We start from the raw sequence: 20,116 nt of genomic DNA on the forward strand, positions 1-20,116 counted from the left end.
ACATGATTGTTCAACTCTGACTTTAAAAAATATTGGTAGTTCTGAGGTGCTTTGGTTGAATGTGCCGGTTTCTTTCCTGCCAAACCAGTTCAATTAATGTGTGTGTGGTCTGAAGCCTGAAGGTTATTTATTCTACATCAAATGCAGTCCTGCCATGACCTTAGATACTCTACACCCCATCTACCTGTTGGCTTCTTTCTGAACAGGGAGAGGTCGACGAGGAGATCTTGTTTATCGGAAAGTGTTCGGAAAATGGGCCGTTGGGTTTTGGAGAGAGGGGGCGCGTAGGCGATCCGGGGGGGAGGGGTATCTCTGAGTCTACCTTCGTCACTGTGCACCCTCTTTTGATACAACAGGAAGGAGAGTGTGTGACAGAATGTGCGAAAGACGTAGACATCCCCAAGGATGAACGCTTAACCCCGACTTCTGACAGCGAGATCAGACCTTTAAGTCACACATCTAAGGGTAGGAGGAAATAAGCAGAGAATAAGTGGTTTTCAAAGACGAGAGAGAGAAGGAAAGCAGGGGAGAAGTCTCGTAAAGGGCAAAAAGATGGATGCCATGAGACACGCACTGCCTCGCCTCCAACTGACTGTGCCCATGTCCATGAAGACGGGGAAGGTAGGACTAACGTTTGAGACATCTGGGCACGATCAAAACTTTTTTGGAGACTATGAGGTGGCCCCTGGGATGAGACTAGGAACATTTTGGAGGTTTGATATCGTTTTGAATGATGGAAAGGATAAGAAAAGTTCTTGCAAGCTCTTGAGAAGTCTTTACTTTTACTTTTTTTTTTCGTTTAATGGGTGGAGTACGTTTACATGTGATTTCAAAAGGCTGGAGTCGAGATCGTCGCATAGCAGGTTAAATCTAACAATAGTGGGTGGGGGGAGCCACAGATTGGCACGTAACGTGTGTGCATTTGTGTTGTGTATATGTGTGAGTGCTCCTGTGCCTGTGTGTTTAATAGGGTGTGTTTTGGAGCAGGTTAGTCAGGTGGATGTACCGTCGTTGTGCAGAGCCCTCTGGGCACTGTGGGAACTCTGTTATTGGATGGCCAGGGGGCTGCCAGTTGCTATGGGAGGGAGACGAAGGGCAGGGAGGGGGGATCTGGAGGGTGAGTTGTTTGTGGAAAATCTGGTCTGCTCAGGTGTGTTAGAGATATTGTTGAGCAGGTATAGTGTGGACAGGGTGAGGCGTGAGCTTAGGGAGCCAAAGAAGGGAGTTGTTGGGTCTTATTACCGACAGGCCTCTTTACGCCTCACAAAGAGAAATATAACAATTTGTTGGCCTTATTTTTCTTGCATTACAGCATTTTACCTTCACATCAACACTCGAACCTCTGTTTGACAAAGAGGTGATTGAAATAAATGAAATCTAGTAACTGACCGTGCCGTGTATGTTGCACATCTAGTGAGTGTCGTGCTTTTATTCCAGGCTTCATACAGGTTGTAATTCTTATCTTGCTGTTTTTTTTTCCTTCCTCATTCTTTCACTGGTACTCCCCCCTTTCACCCACTCTAGCCTGTCACTTCCTCTCCCTTGCTTGCTTTTCTGTTTTCTCTCTCTGTCGTCCATTAGTCCTTCTCGTTCTTCTCCAGGTATTTTAATCAAACAGCTAATGCTATAAAGGTTTCACGCGGGAATTAACCTACTGTCTTTGGTTACAACATCTACAGTACATAATCACGGTGCATAATCCTGAATCCCCATTTCAGGTCACTGTTATCGATCATTTGGTTTTATCTCCCTCTCTCTCTCTCTCTCTCTGCTTATTTCTTCTTCTAATTGCTGTTGTACTTTGTCTCTCTTGCTGGCTCTGTCATCTCGATCACATTCGTGCTCTGATGCCCCAACCCCCATCTCTCTGGCCAAAATCGCCGCCTCCTGATTTAGTAATCTGGAGGGAGAGTACATGGGGGTGGGGAAGGGAGGATAAGGGGGGAGAGTTGTTGCTAAGCTTGGTTTAAATTGTCCCTCAAGTGAACGAAACTCCTTGTGTCAGTCACGCCACAGAGGATTTACTTTAAATGTATACACAGCTCTCTGAAAGAAGTGAAAGTATTCTTTTAATGTCAGAAACTGCAAAAATTTTATGAAATGAAGACTAAAATTCATAGGAAAGGAATTATTATTATTATTATTATTGTTGTTATTAATAGTCATATTAAAAGCAGATTGTGATAGGTACATTTGCTCAGATCTCAGACCCTCCACTTAGCTTATGCTTCTCTTACATTACGCAGGTGGCAATGTCTCCAGGAGAGGACGGTCTGATTGGGATCCCCTTCCCGGAGCACAGCAACGAGCTCTTGTCCCACCTGAATGACCAGAGGAGGGCAGGGCTCCTGTGTGACCTCACACTGACGTCGCGCGGGGCACACTACCCGACCCACCGCTCTGTCATGGCCGCCGTCAGTCTCTACTTCCGCCGGCTGTTTGGGGCAGAGGAGGGCGGTGGAGAGGGCGGAGGAGGTTTCAGCGTGTGCCAGCTGGACTGCGTGGCACCCGACGCCCTGGACGCCCTGCTGGAGTTCGCCTACACTGCCACGCTGACCATCCCCAGCTCTGGGATGAGAGATGTGCTGCGAGGGGCTCAGCTTTTGGGCATCCAGTGTGTGGCTGACGCGTGCCGAGACATCCTGGGAGAAACAGCGGAGGCAGAGGGGGAGACGGCAGAGGAGCACAGAGACCAACACGCAGCTACTGAGAGGATGGCACAGGGAGAGAGCCGGGTAGGAAAAGGGTCCAGAAGAAAAACAGACAAAAAGAAGGTGAAAAAAGTTGGGTCACATCACATCAACTCCGTAGTTTTGAACCCACCACCTATATCTCCTGTATCACATCCTTCACCTGCATCCGACAGCCTCCGCTCCCTACCGTCCACCCAGCCTCCCAGCCCCGAACAGGAGGACCTGCGGCTCAAATCTGGGCAGAATGGAGATCCCAGAGTGATCAGAGAGCCAGGGAGAGGGGCCACACTAAATGGAGGGCTGCTTCACTGGCTGCATCGCCCACATATAGCCCACCCACCTCCTGTCCCACCCTTGAGTGAAAAGCTGTCAGAGGATGACGACATGGATGGTTTTGGCGACGACAGCATCCTGCCGGGAAACACTCCCATACCTACCTCTGTAGCTGATCAAGGAGCGGTGGCATCAGCAGTGGGAGGTGGGAGGAAAAGGAAGTCTCAGACGCCCCAGCAGTGCCCTGTTTGCCAGAAGATCATCCATGGAGCGGGAAAACTGCCCAGACACATGAGGACACACACTGGAGAGAAGCCCTTCCAGTGCTCTGCCTGCGGAGTCCGTTTCACCCGGTACAGGAACCTCTCACATATAATATGCACCAAACAGAATGATTTGCTTGTGCTTGAAGTGGCCTGATTCAATCTTTTGGTCTTGTTTTGCTGATGTCGCTTCTTCCCTTCCTGCATCTTCACTCTTCATCTTTCTCTTCTTTAGGAATGATAAGTTGAAGATCCACATGAGGAAACACACAGGCGAGCGCCCATACCCTTGCCCACATTGCTCTGCACGGTTTCTCCACTCATACGACCTCAAAAACCACCTGTCCCTCCACAGTGGGGCGAGGCCCTTCGAGTGCCCACTGTGCCACAAGGCCTTCGCCCGAGAGGACCACCTCCAGCGTCACCGCAAGGGACACAGCTGCCTGGAGCTGCGCACGCGCCGGCCCAGACGCGGGCCTGAGCATGGCGCAGATGGGAGAGGGGATGGCGGCGGGAGGGAGCAGTCCAACCCTTTGGAGGCTCTGTCTTTACAGGCCCACTCCTCAGCGTTCCTCCCTCACACGATGCTGGATGGTGGGAGTGGGTCTGGTGCCGGGCCTCCACTGATGTTTCCAGGTGACATCGAGAGGGAGCGATCTTTCGCCCTTCAGGCTTTGGCTCAACTTGGGCCTCGCAGGCTGGCCGGCTACCCTGAGCTCTTCCTGCGAAGTCTGGAGCTGCGAGGGGGCAGAGAGCCGGAGGGAGAGGATCCAGGAGGAACCCACTCGCCAGTGGCGCAGCGTGACCGATGGGCAGACGAAGTGGAAGAGGACATCGGAGAAGAGGAGGCGGAGGAGGAGGAATAGTGGAAAGAGTGTGTGTATAGATGTGTATGTCTGTGTGGTAAAGGATCCACATTAAAAAAAAAAAAAAAAAATATCTCACTCAGGTGGCTGGACTAATGACCTCCTGCTCCCATGTAGAGAGCGCTTAAAAAAAGAAACAACTAAACGATATTAAAAGTAAAAAAATGGAAGACGGGTTTTCTGAGATATTTTAAATGTTTGTCCTCTGGCTCTTGGCATTTGATTTAATTTGTCTTTTACTTTTATTTCTCGTTTGCTGTTAATTTTTATGTATTTCAGGTTTGAGCTGTTTGATTTCAATTGACTTTTCTAGCTGGACATGCGTGTGTTGAGTGCGTGGTTACTGGGACGCTTTTCACTATGCAAACTAAAATCCAGAGCTGCGACATTTAGGGATATTTGAAGATGTATATTTTAATTACAACGTAAATGTACTGATTCAGGTGCAATTCAGAAGTCATATCACCTACCTAGATCACAGGAATGAGTATCTGTACCCACTGTCCTCTGGTGGTTATCAGTGGAAATGCAGGCTCGATGTAAGCAATAATGTTCTTTGTGTCTTTTCTCGTTAATGGTAGAATCTTTGCTTTGATTTGGTGCTTAAACCAAAGATTTTAGTTGAACTGTTGAACTTCTTAAATCTTAAGTTAACAGGAGAGGGGAGAGGTGAATTGTAGCCAATGTTGGGTTTGAAGAGAAGACTCTTCCCAACTGTTTTCATAGCCATGAGAAAGAATCTGCTTCCATGTTGAGTGTTTCAGAGCCGTGGAGCTCTGTGTTAAATGCCTGACCAAAAGAGACAAAGTCTGGGTCAATGAGTTGTTGATTTATGTTGAAGACAATTCTTCTTTTCCCAAAGGCTGTGGACTTCAGTCTTCCAATGCACTCCTTTGGGTTCCTTGTTTGAAAAAACAAAAAACAGAAAAGGGGCAACGTGAGGGGATGAACAAGATGGCTTGTCCCTTTTTTTCTGTACTTATTTATTTATTGTTATTTATTATGACTCTTCTGCTGAAACTCTTTTGTGAGACCAAACCCAGGGTGGGACACAGATCACAGTCCGCTTCTCATCTCAGTCTTACAAGAAGCTGCATTGCGCTAAAGATTTTCGCTCAACATCTCCATATACCTAAACGCCTTTTTATGGGCTGCGTGTCTTCTTTTTGGCGATTCTTCCTCAAATGCATTCTTTGCACATTTAACCTCATCAGGTACTGCAATAATACAGGCACATTCCATCCTCCGGGGTAGAGAGAAGGGAACAGAGCAAAGAAGTCGTCAGGGGGTTTAAAACCTTCCATGTAACTGGAACACAAAATGACTTTACTTGCATGCATGCTTTTCTGGTGTTAATTCAACATGTATAGTACTGTATCACATGTTATTGCATGGCAGTTCTGATAGATCGGCCACCGCTGTGTCCATTCCTCGACCAAAAACCTGTTTAGTTTCATCATGCTCTCTATTGACCAGTACATTAAGGCCTTTTGCAGGGTGTAATGCAATCATTAATGGCTTTAAGCGACAGCTGTCGTCTTTTTATTTCCATTCCTCTTGAAATCCGCGTAGTCAGAATCTGCTGTAGCAGGCGCGCAGTTCTGGCCTTGTGTGCACTATCAACTCCTCGTTATGTAGTAAATCATTTTTTAATTTCCCATTTATTTGCACTATGAGATTTGAGAGCTTCAAGCCTTTTTGTCTGACCTTCGATATCTAATCCAGGAACTCACTCGGTACAATTTATAATTGTTATCGAAATAGAAAATGCTTCTTTGCAACCCACATGCTTTGAATACTCTTCCTCCTGCATAATAGTACAGAGTTATAGTCAATATAATATATATCGGGATGAAGTTGCCTTAGATTTTTTTTTTTGTGCTGCAACTATTCTCAGGAAACCTTGAGCAATGCACTAAGTGATTATACAAAATATAAAATGGGAAGAAATCGTTTGGTGCTGTAGGGTGATTGACATTCTTCATGTAAGGCCAGAAGTTTCAAAATAAGAGATTTTGTATTGTATCATTTGCCGTTTGAAAACCAAATTATTTAAACCTATTGTGAGATAAAAATAGGGAAATACTTGTAATTAAAGTAAACTACTGGCCTTACTGGAACCAGTTCTACTGGAATGGCAGTACGACAGTTGGTCCTGTTCATGAAGGGTGTTGGTGCTCCCCGTCAGAGCTTTGTGAATGAGTGAATGAGGGTTAACTGATGCCAGCTGTGAAGTGTGTGTTTCTATGTGAGCTGTTTGTTTTCTTGGCTTCGGTGAAGGGACATGGGGTCCGGTCTGAGTAGAGACCCCGCTATCAGGGATACATTTTTGTCTTTCAGTTTTTAGTGGAACCTTCTCAGAGATATGAATTAATTTTCCCATCATTTGTTTCAGTTAATGTAAAGAAAATAAATAAAGATCTCTAAGCTTGCTGCTTTCTATGTTTCTGTTATTGATTTATAATACAAAACTTTTTGTTTTTTCGGGTTTGGTACCTACAGCCTGATTAACTAAAGCTATTTGAAGACTTGTGGCCAAAATATGTAGTGAGTGGTACATTTTTCAGTTGAAAAACAACTTGTGCTCTCTGGTGGACAAACTATGTAATGGAGACACTGTTTTCAACATGCCTCAAACATACCTTTGCCATTTCTGTACTAACATTTTATTACTCACTGGAAAAAACTGTATAAACCCCAACATGTCTTTGATAAGCTAATATATAAGTCAAACTCTATGTTAACCACTTTTTCAAGCAGATGTTCTTTAAAATAAACTTAGAATTACATAAATCTCAATTAACGCCAGTCCCCCATGAAAGTAGATTCAAAATGTTTTTTTATTTATTTGAATCTCAAGGTAGTTCAGCGAGTCTCTTACAGGAAAAGACATTCATTAAAATACCCCTTATTTTTCTGGACTGCTTCCTTCCTGATCTAGTTGGGGGAGACACAAACTTCCCACCACTTCCTTGATCTTAAACCAGTTATTTTCTCTTGGCTGAAGTGAACATCAAGAGGCTCATCGTGGTCTTTGCCATTATCTGAAAAACGTGTGAAAAGAAACAGGCCTATTTCACATAAGGTATTTTGACGTGTCACACAGCAGGAAAAGTTCAGGTGTGAATCACAGAATTAATGATGCTTCACTCTCAGGGTCCTGATTGAATTTGTGCTGGTTCAGACTGTCATGACTTACTGGAACACTTTAATGTAACAGGGCCAGCTTATTAGTAACGGCTTTTATTATCATGACCTGTCAAAATGTCTGCTATGAAACGTGTCCACTTCAGGAAATAGTCATGGCTATTTATTTAGATTTAGCGGTTATTCAAACATTATTAATCCATATATAACCCCTTTAATCGCGTACAAAACCCTTAATTATGGCACCTCCCTACCCTGATACTCTCCAGGTAATTATGTGTGCACGTGTCAAACATAGGGTACCTGTCTGGAGCCGCGCGGGCAGCCGGGATAGGATGTGACGTAGCTCGTTAATCCTCTTAGTTTAATTGAGCTGAACCAGCAGGGCCTCACTTTAACAGCACAGCTTTCAGAAATCGAAGTGACTGTAGGAGAAGTCAAACTGTCCCGGAGGAGCAGCTTTGGAGTAGAAAAACAAAACAGTGTGAAGTGAGTTTGGAGGTGTCTGTCCACGAGCCCGTGGAGGATGCTGCCGCGGCGGATGCTGTGGGGCGCAGTGGGGCGTCAGGTCACTCCGCGTGTGACCTACAGCACCGCAGCACAGCCACAGGTAGGCCTGCACACACACACACACACACACACACACACTGCTATACACAGTGCATATGTATGTATATATGATGAACATAGAGGTTTTAGTCCAGTTATTTTTATTCTACTACTTTTCCGCTACAAGAGAGAAAAACATGATTACGTGATATTTTTTAACTATTTGGATCCGTTTGTGTTTTATGCTCATATTACATTTTGTTTTATACGTCTATGATATATGATATACAAAGATGACAGACATATGTTACATTATGTTTTTGTCACTGACAGTTTAAAAGTGGTCTAATTAATGAAAATACATCGCAGAACTTAATATGTTTTTATCATATTGCAGAATGCACCACTCGTTCTGTTGTATGTTTCCTTTTAGCTAAATATGTGAGTTTTTATCTGATTGTCTGTTTGATTACTTCAGTGTACCTTTATGTTCTGTCAAAGTTTTCAAAAGGTCTTACACCATAAAATAGTGACTGTGAAGCTGTTGGAATTGGAACAATTGATTAGGCAAATACAAAGTTAAAAAAAATTCACTAATTCACTTATAAATTCACTTTTCACATTTCCAAACAAAGTTCCACATACTGGCATGTTTTTCGTTCATTTTTTTCATCTATTCATCAGATTTTTCATCTATTATGCCTACAATATAATCCAATTAATTAAGTGATGTTTAGTCAATCAACAGAAAAGTGATCAGCTTTTTTTTGGTAATTTACTCTCTCATTTTCACAGCATATGAATTGGTAATAAAAAATAATTGTTTGTTGAAGCTGTTAAATGATGCCAACTTTAATTTTCATGCAGATATCTTTGTGGTAGCATTATTGCACATCTCTTTGTCAATCACACTTATCTTTCATCTCTTTGTCACCAGGTGAAGCAAAAGAAAACCAAATTTGGCCCTTTGAGTGACCAAGACCGGATATTCACCAACTTATTTGGGCGGCATGACTGGAGGTAAAACCAATTTGCTCAGTTCCTGATGACCTGAAACTCAGTACAAACATCTGTTCATCACTTTCTCTCTCCCTCTTCCTGCCAGACTCAAGGGATCAGTCAAACGAGGGGACTGGTATAAGACCAAGGAGATCATACTGAAGGGACAAGACTGGATCCTGAACGAGGTGAAAATCTCAGGGCTTCGAGGCAGAGGAGGAGCGGGCTTCCCCACCGGCATGAAGTGGAGCTTCATGAACAAGCCAAGTGACGGCAGGTAGGTGCAAGAGGGAAAAGAAACAATCAGGATCTGATTTGTAGGGGACACTAACAGCATGCTTCAGTGTCTACGCCACTAATGACGGTGTGGTGATGCATCAGTCTATTGTGTGCTTCCTTCTCTCCTGTGTCTTAGGCCAAAGTACCTGGTGGTGAATGCTGATGAGGGGGAACCTGGGACGTGTAAAGACCGTGAGATAATGCGCCATGACCCCCATAAGCTAATAGAGGGCTGCCTGATTGCTGGGAGAGCCATGGGCGCTCGTGCTGCGTACATCTACATCAGAGGAGAGTTTTACAATGAGTCATCAAACCTACAGGTATACAAAGGCGCAGACAGATGGCTTGCCAATCCATAGACGCTTGTGTGTTTTATACTCCTCTGTTTCTGCTCCTCTAATAGGTAGCCATTAATGAGGCATACAAGGCGGGGCTGATAGGGAAGAACGCCTGCGGCTCGGGGTATGACTTTGATGTGTTTGTGATGCGAGGAGCCGGAGCCTACATCTGTGGCGAGGAGACGGCCCTCATCGAGTCTCTTGAAGGCAAACAAGGAAAACCCAGACTGAAGCCACCGTTCCCTGCAGACATAGGTGAGGCAAATCTCCTACATCCAGTTACCTCCTGGGTTAATTATGGTTTAAGAAACTGCAAATTAGAGCTATGTTGTAATTTCAGTACCTACGTGATTATTCACCTCTATCCTCTCCTTTCCTTAAGGGGTGTTTGGGTGCCCAACAACAGTTTCCAATGTGGAGACGGTTGCTGTGGCGCCTGCAATCTGTCGTCGAGGCGGAGCTTGGTTCGCCAGCTTTGGGAGGGAGAGGAATTCTGGGACAAAGCTGTTCAACATCTCTGGCCACGTGAACACACCATGCACGGTGGAGGAAGAGATGTCTATTCCTCTGAGGGAGCTAATAGAGAGACACGCAGGTGTGTGTTTGCAGTTCAGCCCTGTGTTGATGCTGGTTTTCCTTATAAGATGTTGACATGACTTCCTCTCTCCTCTCGTGCGATTGGTGCAGGAGGAGTGAGGGGCGGCTGGGACAATCTATTAGGAGTGATCCCAGGGGGGTCCTCCACTCCCATCATCCCTCGCCACGTGTGCGATGATGTTCTGATGGATTTCGACGACCTGGTTCGTGCAGAGACTGCGCTGGGCACAGCTGCCATCATAGTTATGGATAAATCGGTAACAATGCACACTTCACCTTCAGTGACAGTGAGTCTGGACAAATAGTTTGAGAGATGATCAGAGAATTGTGTTTTTCCACCAGACTGATGTGATCCGAGCCATCGCACGTCTGGTTGAGTTCTACAAACACGAGAGCTGTGGCCAGTGCACCCCCTGCAGAGAGGGTAAAGAACTGCAGTTATTAATCACTTGAATAGGAAAGTCACACTGAGTCACTGAGACTGTTTGAAAATGCGTCACCTCAACCTTTGATCCTTCTTAAAGCCAACACTGTCTCTGAACTTATTCTGTAGCCCTTTATCTCGTCAACAGGCTACAATAGTTGTGTGTGCATCCGCAAAAGCTGCCTTAAGCTTTTACAACCCACATATCACTTCTGGTTAGATGCCAAACTGCATCTCATTGCCTTGTACTGTACAGGTGTAATGACAATAAAGTTGAATCTAATCTAATCTAATCTAATCTAATATCACCTTCACGTGTGGTGAAGTAACACTTAGTGCTCATATTTTGGTAAAATAAACACTACTGCAATGCAAACATACCTAACTTAGAAGTCCACCCTGATTTCAAACTTCTACTTAATATAAGTATTAAAAACAACCTGATTTAAAGTATAAAAGGAAATATACTCTTCAGTTTCCCTCATGATGGTATTTGCCAGCTACTGTGGTTGAAATGTTGCTTAACTTTTAAGGGTCCCTCCAATTTCAGTAGGACTTCTTTTCTGCTGTCCTCTCCCCCAGGAGTTGACTGGATGGATAAAATGATGTGGAGGTTTGTTCGAGGTGAAGCAGCGGTTTCAGAGATTGACATGATCTGGGAGCTAAGTAAGCAGATAGAGGGACACACCATCTGTGCCCTCGGGGATGGAGCCGCATGGCCTGTGCAGGTGACGTGTCTGGGTTGTTTTTTAACCAGTCCGACAAATCAAGCCGTTAATGAAAATCTCTCAGAGGTTACAAGTTCCAACAAGTACTCTTCCATTTTTAATCTGCAGGGGCTGATCCGCCATTTCCGGCCGATCATGGAGAGCCGCATTGATAAGTATAACAAGAAAAACCCTCCGAGAGAGCCAGAGATTGAGATGATCTGAAACTGTGCAGTTGTCCACATCTGCATTCAGTCCTTTACAACAGTATTAATAGCGCATCGTGTTATACTGCTTTGTGTACATTATTTTAACATAGTATGAAAATAATGCACATTGCAAGTTGTATGGCTTCAAATTAAATTTCTTCTACGTTTTAAGTTATCATCACTGCATGTTCTTCAAGAGTTTTCGTGCCAGGACGACTTGTCTATTTCTGTTATATAATTTTCACAGCAAGTTGGCCACTTCACCCGCCATTTACTTTGGCAGACAGAACTGTCAGCTAATTGGCAGATGTGACTGACTCGGTTTGCCAAATGTGGCAGAACAGACTTTAAAAAAGGAAAATTGAAGTTTCAAAGACCCACAAGCTTGAGCACCGCAATAAATTAAGTTTATTTATTTCATAAAAGCATGAAATAATTCCATTAGGGTCACTACATATTAGTCCAATATGATCTGTACAAAAAGACCAGAATAGAAAAGGATGCGTCACTGACTTATACAGGGAAAAATGAAAGGAAAGAAGGTGACAAAGTAGGAAAGGCTGTACTGGGGATAAAATGAAAAGTGGTCAGAGGTGTACATCATTGCCTTGTGATATTATTTTTACAAAGACACTATATTCAAACACATCACTTGGCATGGGTTTTAATTTCATTCCAAATAAAACTGGAGGCAGAAAAATCGCTCATCTGACCATCTATACATCCACAGAATAGTTTGGAGTATCATCAGTTCTGCAAGAGTTCATCTTCAAACTATAATGTGTGCACCAAAGAAAACAAACAGGATTCATAACATTTGCATGTCCACTTGGACCCCGAGTACTGAAATAATGCTGCGACCAACATGTAGCTGTAAAGAGTCATCCATGTGATGAACGGACAGGTAGACAGACAGGCTCAGTTTGGGTGAACATCCCGCAAGACTCGGCACAAAGCACTGAAGGAGTTTAGGGTTTTCCTGTTTTAAGGTGCCATCCAGAAAGGCATAGACTGCGGTTGCGTTTTAGCACGAGGGGGTGGTGGAGGAGGGCAGCGGTAGCCCTGTGTCCAGCCTGAGGAGGTGGAGGTAGGGGGAACTGCCCCAGGGTTACCTGGCCCTGAGGCTTTGGAGGTCGAGTGGTCTTCCTCTTCATCAGAGGAGTCGCCGGTGTACGCCACCAAGCCTGTTTTCAGTCTCTTCACTGTGGGCTCTGAAAGAAGAGGGGACGCAGAAGAACGGAGGAGGCGGCAAATTGGGGAGGGAGTGAGAGAAATATGGGGAGAGAGAGAGAGAGAGAGAGAGAGAGAAAAAAACAACAAACAGCAGCAGCAACATGTTTCAAATGAGACAAGTGGAAGTTAATTATTCCAAACACATTTTGGGAGAAACAAATAGTTAATAGATTTAAATCATTGTCAGCAGAGTAGAGGAGGGGGCAGCCATTCGAAAGCAGCCATTGGTTGGTGGGGAGCGACAGTTAGGGCCGTCCAATCGAGTGGTAGGACAGCGTCACAGGACGAGTCGTGCCCCACCCCCAATCAGAATCCAGCACCACCCCAGAGATACATGGAAGAGAAGAAAAACACAGAGAAAAAGAGAAAAACACAAAAACAGGAGAGATTCTTGTTAGTGAGGAAAGCAAACTAACTACAGATACCCCAGACTGATGATGTCATCAGAACGGGACTGTAAGGTGGACTGGGCAATTCAGACTTCTTTACAAAAGGACTGAACAATGCACAAAAGATGCCGAGTCATTGCTCCACCTCACTATCTGGAGCTTTCTAGTCACAGCAGCAGAGTCCTGTAAGAATCATAAGAAGCATAAAAGCCAGCTTGAGGCTGAGTGTGTGTGTAACGCTGCACTGTATCTGCAGGGGGCTTCATTATTCAAATCCAAAGAAACAAGCTTTTTGGGCCTTGGTTCATCTGCTGGGGCTGTAGGTCATAAATGTACCTCTTTAACAATCTCAAGTAAAACCACTGATATTTAGACACAGTCCAGTGGCCCGAGAGAGGATTTACACTTTCCTCTTTGCAGCTCTACATTAGGGCTGTGAATAGATCCAGGCTGAGCTTATAGAGGGGCAGAGTTCACAGTCAGGAGCTGTGGATTTGGATTTGGGCAGGGATTTGTCAATCCACAGGATAATGCCCTTACCCACGAGGCCTTGCGGTGCCCTTCTCTCCTCCATCTTGGGTCTCACTCCATTCACAGGCAACAGAGGCGGTGGCATTAGCTGCCTACTGAAGAAGACAAAAGGAAAATGCCGTGTGTTAACACTGCCTACTGACCCCATCGCATTGTTAATTTTTCATTAATAGAGTGTAAACCACTTTAACAAAGCTGTGTATACCTGTCCCTCTCACTCGGTGGGCCGGAGGAACTCTGTGGTGGGGGTCCTGCGGTCTCCGGGCTGCCCACTGGGAAGCCTGCACCTAAATTAGTCATATGAATGGGTCCATGCTATGAGCAGAAAAACACACAGTCGCGATTAGCAGACATCCTCGACTAAGCCCTGTCCTGACACTTAATAAGACTAATAACTATACAAACACCTAAGTGAAAAAAAAGTCTGTCGCTGAATAGCTTACCACGAGTCTGAATACACGGATACTTTTCCCAGCAACTATGTAAGATACTTAAAGCTTATCAGTATTAATAATACCTTTTTCTGAAACTTCATATTAGCAATAGAAAGATACAGGTTGCAAGTGAACAATAACAGGGAACAGCAAGCCATGCTAATGTACATTAAACATTTGAAGAAAGGAAGGATGAAATAATAGATAAATCACAGGCTGTGAATGGATTTGATTGGCTAAAGAACTTTTGACGTGATGCCTCAACAAGATGAGATAACAAGATGGAAAAAATAAAAGACGAGTGGTGATGGGCTGTAAAGGTGGAAGTGCTGTTTATCACCTGGTATCCAAGTAGGCCGCTGTTCCTCTCGTCTGGGACCTCCTCTGTGAAGCGTCTTTTCTGTGGTGGGTTGGTTGGAGCCACAGGGGGTGGAGCCTTGGGCGGCGCTGCAGCTGATGGAGGAAAAGGTACAGGAGGAAGAGTCTGCAGAGAAGGAAAAGCATGCGATTGTGTCTTGTTTCAGAGTTCAAATCTTTGCTAGGTGGCATTTTTGACACTTCAAAAAGTGTGTTAAAGAGGGAGCAACTGTAATTTACAGTTTGCATTCACTATATATAATTGAAAATTTGATGGCCTGGCCCGACCTGTGGCATGGTGCATGGAACAGGAGCAGGTGCCGGGGTAAGAGCTGGAACTGGAGCTGGAGCAGAGACAGGAACAGGAACAGGAACAGGAACAGGAACAGGAGCAGGGGCGGGGGCAGGGGCAGGGGCAGGGGGGAGGGAGTACTGAGGATGCACCCCTGCAGGTGCTGTGGGAGGTATAGGAGGTAAGACAGTGTAAGGTAGAGGGACAGGTTGTGGCTGAGGTGGTGGTACAGGCATGGGGTAGCCTGGCTGGTATCCAGCAGGGGGGTAGTAAGGAGGCTGCGGAGGCATCCCATTCACCACCGGAGGCTGTGCAAATCCTAGAGGAGGAAGGGAAATCACATACAGTATGTTTGACTGAGAATGTTAAAGCTGCTGAGGACAAAAAGCAGTGTTTTGTCAAATCAATTGAAAAACCTAAATCACTGAGAGACAAACAGCTAAATTGTACCTTGTTGTGTTGGCATCATGGCGCTCATTTGATTGAGGAAGCGAGAATATTCTGCATGAACCTAGAGACAGAGAAGCATAAGCAATGTGGTTCAAGGAATTAAAATATGAACATTTTCTGTTGTAGGTAATCATATCAACACAGTGATAAAAACAAAAAGAACATTGCTGAATTATAGATGAAAATGTTGTATAAACCTTCAGTGGAATAATTAAAAGTACTAGGTTCAAACATGAATGATTTAATGCTATTTATCAATACCTCCTGGTAGAAGCACAAACTCCCTTTGAACCCCCGACTTTTGTTGCATTTCTGTAAAAGCTTCTATGACTGATGCCATTCATACTGCAAGCAAGTGCAGGCTTTCATATCTACTTTTAGCTTTGTTTATTAAAGCTGATAACAATATTTTTTTCTGAGAGAGTTTGAGAATTTTAGAAATGTCAGTAGTAGGCACTGAGAATATCACTGATAAATCAATGATATGATTATTCCTGCTTAAGAATTAGATTAGTCAGGAATATACTGTATTTGATGACAACTCACTAAGTTGATGAACACGCTCGGGACATAATAGAACTGTGCCAAATTACCAGACAGCTGTAATACTGTGCCCTGCACCATAAGTAACCATGATAAGCTGGTGGTACTGAGACATGTAGATCCTCCAACCAGTTAACAATGGCAGTATACAGCAATTGTTAGTTGTGTCAGTAGTAGTAGGGTTAGGGACCTGGACCCGTGGTTTATCATGTCATAGAAACAGGAAATTACTCACTGTCTGAAGCAAGTTCTCACACAAGGTTTTTGCTGCTGCAAGCCCTTCTGGTTTAGGATGACTGGAGAGATAACACATTGCGTTTAGTTGAAGTGAGCCCACAATGCTGCAAACAACCCCTTTGTGTCTAGTTCGTATTACTGCTTAAACTGGAATCATCTCTGAGAAGCAAAGGTTCTTAATCTGTGTTTATTGATAGGACTATACCCACCTGATGTAGATGTACATGGGTTCAAAGGCCTCTCGTCCAGAGGCAGGCTCCAAACAGCCTGACCCCTTTCCTCTAAGGAAGACTTTGGCCCCAGTCTCGGCCTGGATGTGCTGAAGGTATGAACAGCCAGGGCCCTCCACCCGCTCTTTGACCACAAACCCAGGGATAGCGTGCTCCAGGCCCACAAAGACTTTATCTTGAACGTAATGCATCTGATAATGGAAAGACAACATAAGGGCATAAAACTATATGCACTACTCTAGGTAATTATAACCACCCACCAGCCAGATAACAATTAATTTTTACTGCCAAAAGGGTTTTCTACATAATTGTGTTAATTTACCACATATCACATCTGTTTTACATTAGCTGCAGTACAGCAAATGTCCAAATCTATTGTCTAGTCTACCGTCTTCCAGGCCAAAACTTTTGTATATTGTAATGTTGTATAGAAATTAAGTTACAAAGACTTGAAACAAAGTAATCCATCATGGTGACCATCAAATTTCTTTTTTAATTAAAAGCCCCAACATTACTCGCATTCAGCTCTCAGACTGCAAATAGTTTATTATCCTTTTAAGGTCATCCAAGATGCTGCTGCACAGCATGGAGGTGTTAAATCTCTGTCAGAGCTTGTAGCAATACCTAAATTGATCCTTTCCTCTGAACAGTTAGTGCTCTGGACGGTAAAATACACAAACTAGCAAACAAACAAACTATAGTATGAACTGGAAATGGCCGACAGTCATTTTAACTATTTACAATTGATACAAAGTTGATCAGGACAAGCAAAACATAGAACAAACTTTGAAGTTTGTCTATTCTGTCAGCAATTCTGACAGAAAAAAATATATATATATATATTTAAATTGTATACTCGGGTTTTCATGGTAATATCATCTTAATTCAGGAGATGTAAAAAGACAAAGGGAAACTATCTTACCCCGGACTGAAAGTGTGGTTTGTGGTGGGTCATTGGGGGCAGTGAGGGAGGGGGTGGGTTGTGCTTCTGGTAAACTGTGACTGGAGCCCCACTAGGGGAGAAGGATGAGGAGGATGATGAGGCAGTTGCAGCCTTGACCACACCGTTGGTGATGATCTCTTTGATTCTATTAACTGCCCCTGAAGAACGAAAGAAATACTCAGTCTTATTACATGACATCTGATGAAAATGACTCATGACTGACTGAAAGAGTCTGAAAAAGTACTGACTGTCGACGAGCTCTCTGGTTTGTCCTTGGACATGCAGATACAGAGGTCGGTCCCTGTGTGGAATGAGAAACAGAAAGTTTGCATTAACATAAAACAATTTAACAGCTAGTAAATTAGTTTTTATGATCAGGTACTGAAAATGGGAATCGTCAGAAGTCACCCTGGCAGCGCTTTGCCCTTCTCCTCTGCTGTCATGTAACGGCCTCTGGTTGAAACCGCAGCACCACTAACTTTACTGATCTACAGACAAACCAAGTGAGGAAGAATGAAAATCAGTAAATAATCCACAGTCATAGTGATGATCTTAACTCTGTGAGATGTGATGGTCCATATAGGTACAGACCTCATCCTGCGTCTGACCGCGTGTCAGGAGGTTCCGACAGGTGATTGGGACGTCATTGATCTCAACCTCCGCTACGACCAGGTCGTCCTTGGCCTTTGTTGGCACCGGAGGCTTCCCAAAACCTACAGCCTGAGACAGGAGACATAAAGTGTGAGCTACTCCAAATGGATTAGGCCATAACAATGGCGATTCTAGGAAATATTTAATCTTGAGAGAAATGCTGATAACCGAATGAGGAACATGTTTATTATCAGCATGACACTTATGACGCACTGAGGGAAGATATATTCTTGATTATCACTTTTAAAAAATCCAAAAAACGAACATACAGATTTCCCTCTGTAATTAGAAATGCTTCATTAGCTCAGTTTCACACCGTATTATCATGCAGCCCAGTGTGATCAACATCAACTAGACAGCTGAGCACATAATTTACTATAACTGCACAGATGTGACATATATCAACATGAGAAAAGGCTCCTGTAGTTTTTGACAGGACTAAACACACACAGAGCTCCAGGCAAAGTTAAGATCTAGCACTCTCATACTATACATTATGGATTAAAGACATTATGGATTAAATCTTCTACCATGGCATGTATATTGTTATAAATAATCTCACTGGTGCAACAACCCTGTTAGTCCAGTTTTTCTGTATTAATTGCTTTACAGCATTGCCCACACAGGCCCAGTACAACCAGAGATGTTACACAGAAAGCTACCATGCTACTAAAAGACAAATGTAAGTAACCTCACACTACATATGAACATATTGCCCACAGTTCAGTCAGCCTGCATCAGAGCTGACAAGGTTTTTATGGATTCCTTCATTAAAGACTAACCAGACATATAAAGTTATGGTGCATATTACCTTATCAGGCGGTCCCGGGACGCCTATCTGCGAGGGTTTAAGTTTGCCCTTGGCTACCAGCATTGCGTTGATCTTGGCGGCCACAGCAGCTGCAGCATCCAGAGCCCCGGTGGGTGCAGCTTCAGCCTCCCCCATCCCACCAGAGCCGGGGCCGGGCTGGTCCCATTTGCTGCGGCGGCTGGAGGAAAAACATGAAACATGAAAGACATGATAGGAAGAAGGGAATAGTTGTGGTAAATAAAGAAGGACTTAACTAACCTTTGATATGTTTTGGAAATTGACCAAGAGGTGATTCTAAGGTCCAACTTCTTTATCCACCTCTTATGGTTATCTTATTATGATTACTTGTGTCTACACGCATACAGACACACTGTAGATCTGCATGCATTCTTTGAAATTATATATTGAACACAGACGTGTAACTGCAGGATATCTGACATGGGCATCAACAGCACGACAACACTCCGCCATGATTACATAAACTGGCTAACGCTAGCTAGCTAGCCGGCTAACTGAAAGCATCTGGACGGCGGGTCAAATAACACAGAAAGAACATAAAAACAACCCGCTTTGGCTCACTTACCCGCCATTATGGGTTCCACAAAATGACATCAATATCCTGTCAAGCGAGAATTTCCCCTCAGTGTAAAAATAAATGCGAAAACCCCCCCTTAGCTTCGGCACAGCCCAGTTAGCTGTGTTGGTCGCACAGACTGTGTAGCTAGCCTCTGCTACACAGCACTTCTCCGTTTCCGCCTCCGGTTAATGTTGTTTTGCTCGCAATAATACCACAAGGAGGCGCCTGATATCTACACATGTTTCTCAGGAGCATCCACAAAGGTTCAGGTGAGCTGCTCCTGCCTCACCTGTCCCTCCTCTCAGCACCTCCGTGCCACCCTTGGTGAGTTTCTCCGGAGGAGCAGGGAGGAGCTGCAGCTCTGCTTCATGACAAACAGCCCAGGACATTTAGCTCAGGTAGGTGTGAACAGCTACACTCTGCTTCTTAAAATGTCTGTCTAAAGGTGGTAAAAAAGGCACAGATGTAAGTCTCATAACTTTTTTTTAAACACGTGCTAGTCATTTGTTTGTGCTTTTCTGAATGTGACTCAATATTTACTTTCTAACTCAATATAGGCAAAGGCATTCATTTGTATATCAGACACAAGTTTTACATACAAAAGTGACCTGTAATGTTTTTTTCAACCCTGTTCAGAAAGTAATCACACATACCGTGTTGACTGACAGGGAAATAGATGTGTTTGCTGCAAGTTTAACACTATGAACTGAAGAGAAACAGCCGTTGGGCCGTGGGCCAAAATTACTACTTAATAAGGCCAATCTGTTTAATGTTCCTACTCTGTTCAAAGCATTTTAATGTGACTTGCTGGCTTTAATTGTTGTTTGACCTGTGGGAAACATATTCACCTTTTTTGCCAATTCAATGCAAACTAATTTCCTTTTAACCCTTCAAAGTGAACTTGGCTGAAGGTTGTCAGGGTTGTAGGCTCACAGTGTTCTCAGTAATGGCAGCCAGGCCTGCACTAAAGGCCCTGGATGGTACTCAAGGCTTCGTTGCCGGTACAGGACCTCCATCGTCCTGTACAGAGACAGAGCCCAGCGTCATGCCTGCCGACTGCTCTGATGTACTGGGTTACTCAGAGTCACTGTAGC

At 44.1% G+C, this 20,116-nt stretch overlaps 3 protein-coding genes across 8 annotated transcripts in view; 2 read left to right on the forward strand and 1 right to left on the reverse strand.

Moving 5' to 3' along the window:
* Nucleotides 1-6,527, forward strand: part of zbtb7b (zinc finger and BTB domain containing 7B) — a 76,361-nt gene extending 69,834 nt beyond the window's left edge. For all 4 annotated transcript variants that reach the window (XM_070835591.1, XM_070835592.1, XM_070835590.1 and 1 more), the window contains 2 exons: nucleotides 2,247-3,319; nucleotides 3,465-6,527. In XM_070835591.1, the coding sequence (XP_070691692.1) occupies nucleotides 2,253-3,319; nucleotides 3,465-4,095 (1,698 nt within the window). In that variant the 5' untranslated portion in view covers nucleotides 2,247-2,252 and the 3' untranslated portion in view covers nucleotides 4,096-6,527. The remainder of the gene's footprint in view (nucleotides 1-2,246; nucleotides 3,320-3,464) is intronic.
* Nucleotides 6,528-7,768: 1,241 nt separating this feature from the next.
* LOC139205506 (NADH dehydrogenase [ubiquinone] flavoprotein 1, mitochondrial-like) lies at nucleotides 7,769-11,432 on the forward strand. Its single transcript, XM_070835748.1, has 10 exons — nucleotides 7,769-7,852; nucleotides 8,729-8,811; nucleotides 8,897-9,067; nucleotides 9,206-9,389; nucleotides 9,473-9,662; nucleotides 9,790-10,002; nucleotides 10,095-10,261; nucleotides 10,347-10,428; nucleotides 11,011-11,156; nucleotides 11,265-11,432. Exons 1-10 carry the CDS (start codon nucleotides 7,769-7,771, stop codon nucleotides 11,358-11,360), a joined length of 1,416 nt encoding a protein of 471 aa, XP_070691849.1. The 3' UTR covers nucleotides 11,361-11,432.
* Nucleotides 11,433-11,729: 297 nt separating this feature from the next.
* Nucleotides 11,730-19,161, reverse strand: khdc4 (KH domain containing 4, pre-mRNA splicing factor). 3 transcript variants are annotated; one of them, XM_070835709.1, is made up of 14 exons: nucleotides 19,029-19,161; nucleotides 18,446-18,623; nucleotides 17,575-17,703; nucleotides 17,392-17,471; nucleotides 17,232-17,284; nucleotides 16,963-17,141; nucleotides 16,020-16,231; nucleotides 15,809-15,869; nucleotides 15,031-15,091; nucleotides 14,577-14,899; nucleotides 14,272-14,415; nucleotides 13,703-13,812; nucleotides 13,507-13,592; nucleotides 11,730-12,555 (listed from the first exon to the last, which is right to left on the reverse strand). In XM_070835709.1, exons 1-14 carry the CDS (start codon nucleotides 19,055-19,057, stop codon nucleotides 12,329-12,331), a joined length of 1,872 nt encoding a protein of 623 aa, XP_070691810.1. In that variant the 5' UTR covers nucleotides 19,058-19,161; the 3' UTR covers nucleotides 11,730-12,328. The 3 variants fall into 3 exon arrangements, 2 of the variants coding, with proteins under 2 accessions (XP_070691810.1, XP_070691811.1); XR_011584461.1 differs by having other exon boundaries at nucleotides 12,502-12,555; nucleotides 13,703-13,784; XM_070835710.1 differs by lacking the exon at nucleotides 11,730-12,555 and having other exon boundaries at nucleotides 13,471-13,592; nucleotides 13,703-13,784.
* Between the last annotated feature and the right edge of the window lie 955 nt (nucleotides 19,162-20,116).

The sequence above is a fragment of the Pempheris klunzingeri genome, chromosome 8 (assembly GCF_042242105.1).
Source record: "Pempheris klunzingeri isolate RE-2024b chromosome 8, fPemKlu1.hap1, whole genome shotgun sequence".
NCBI classification, from domain to species: Eukaryota; Metazoa; Chordata; class Actinopteri; order Acropomatiformes; family Pempheridae; genus Pempheris; species Pempheris klunzingeri.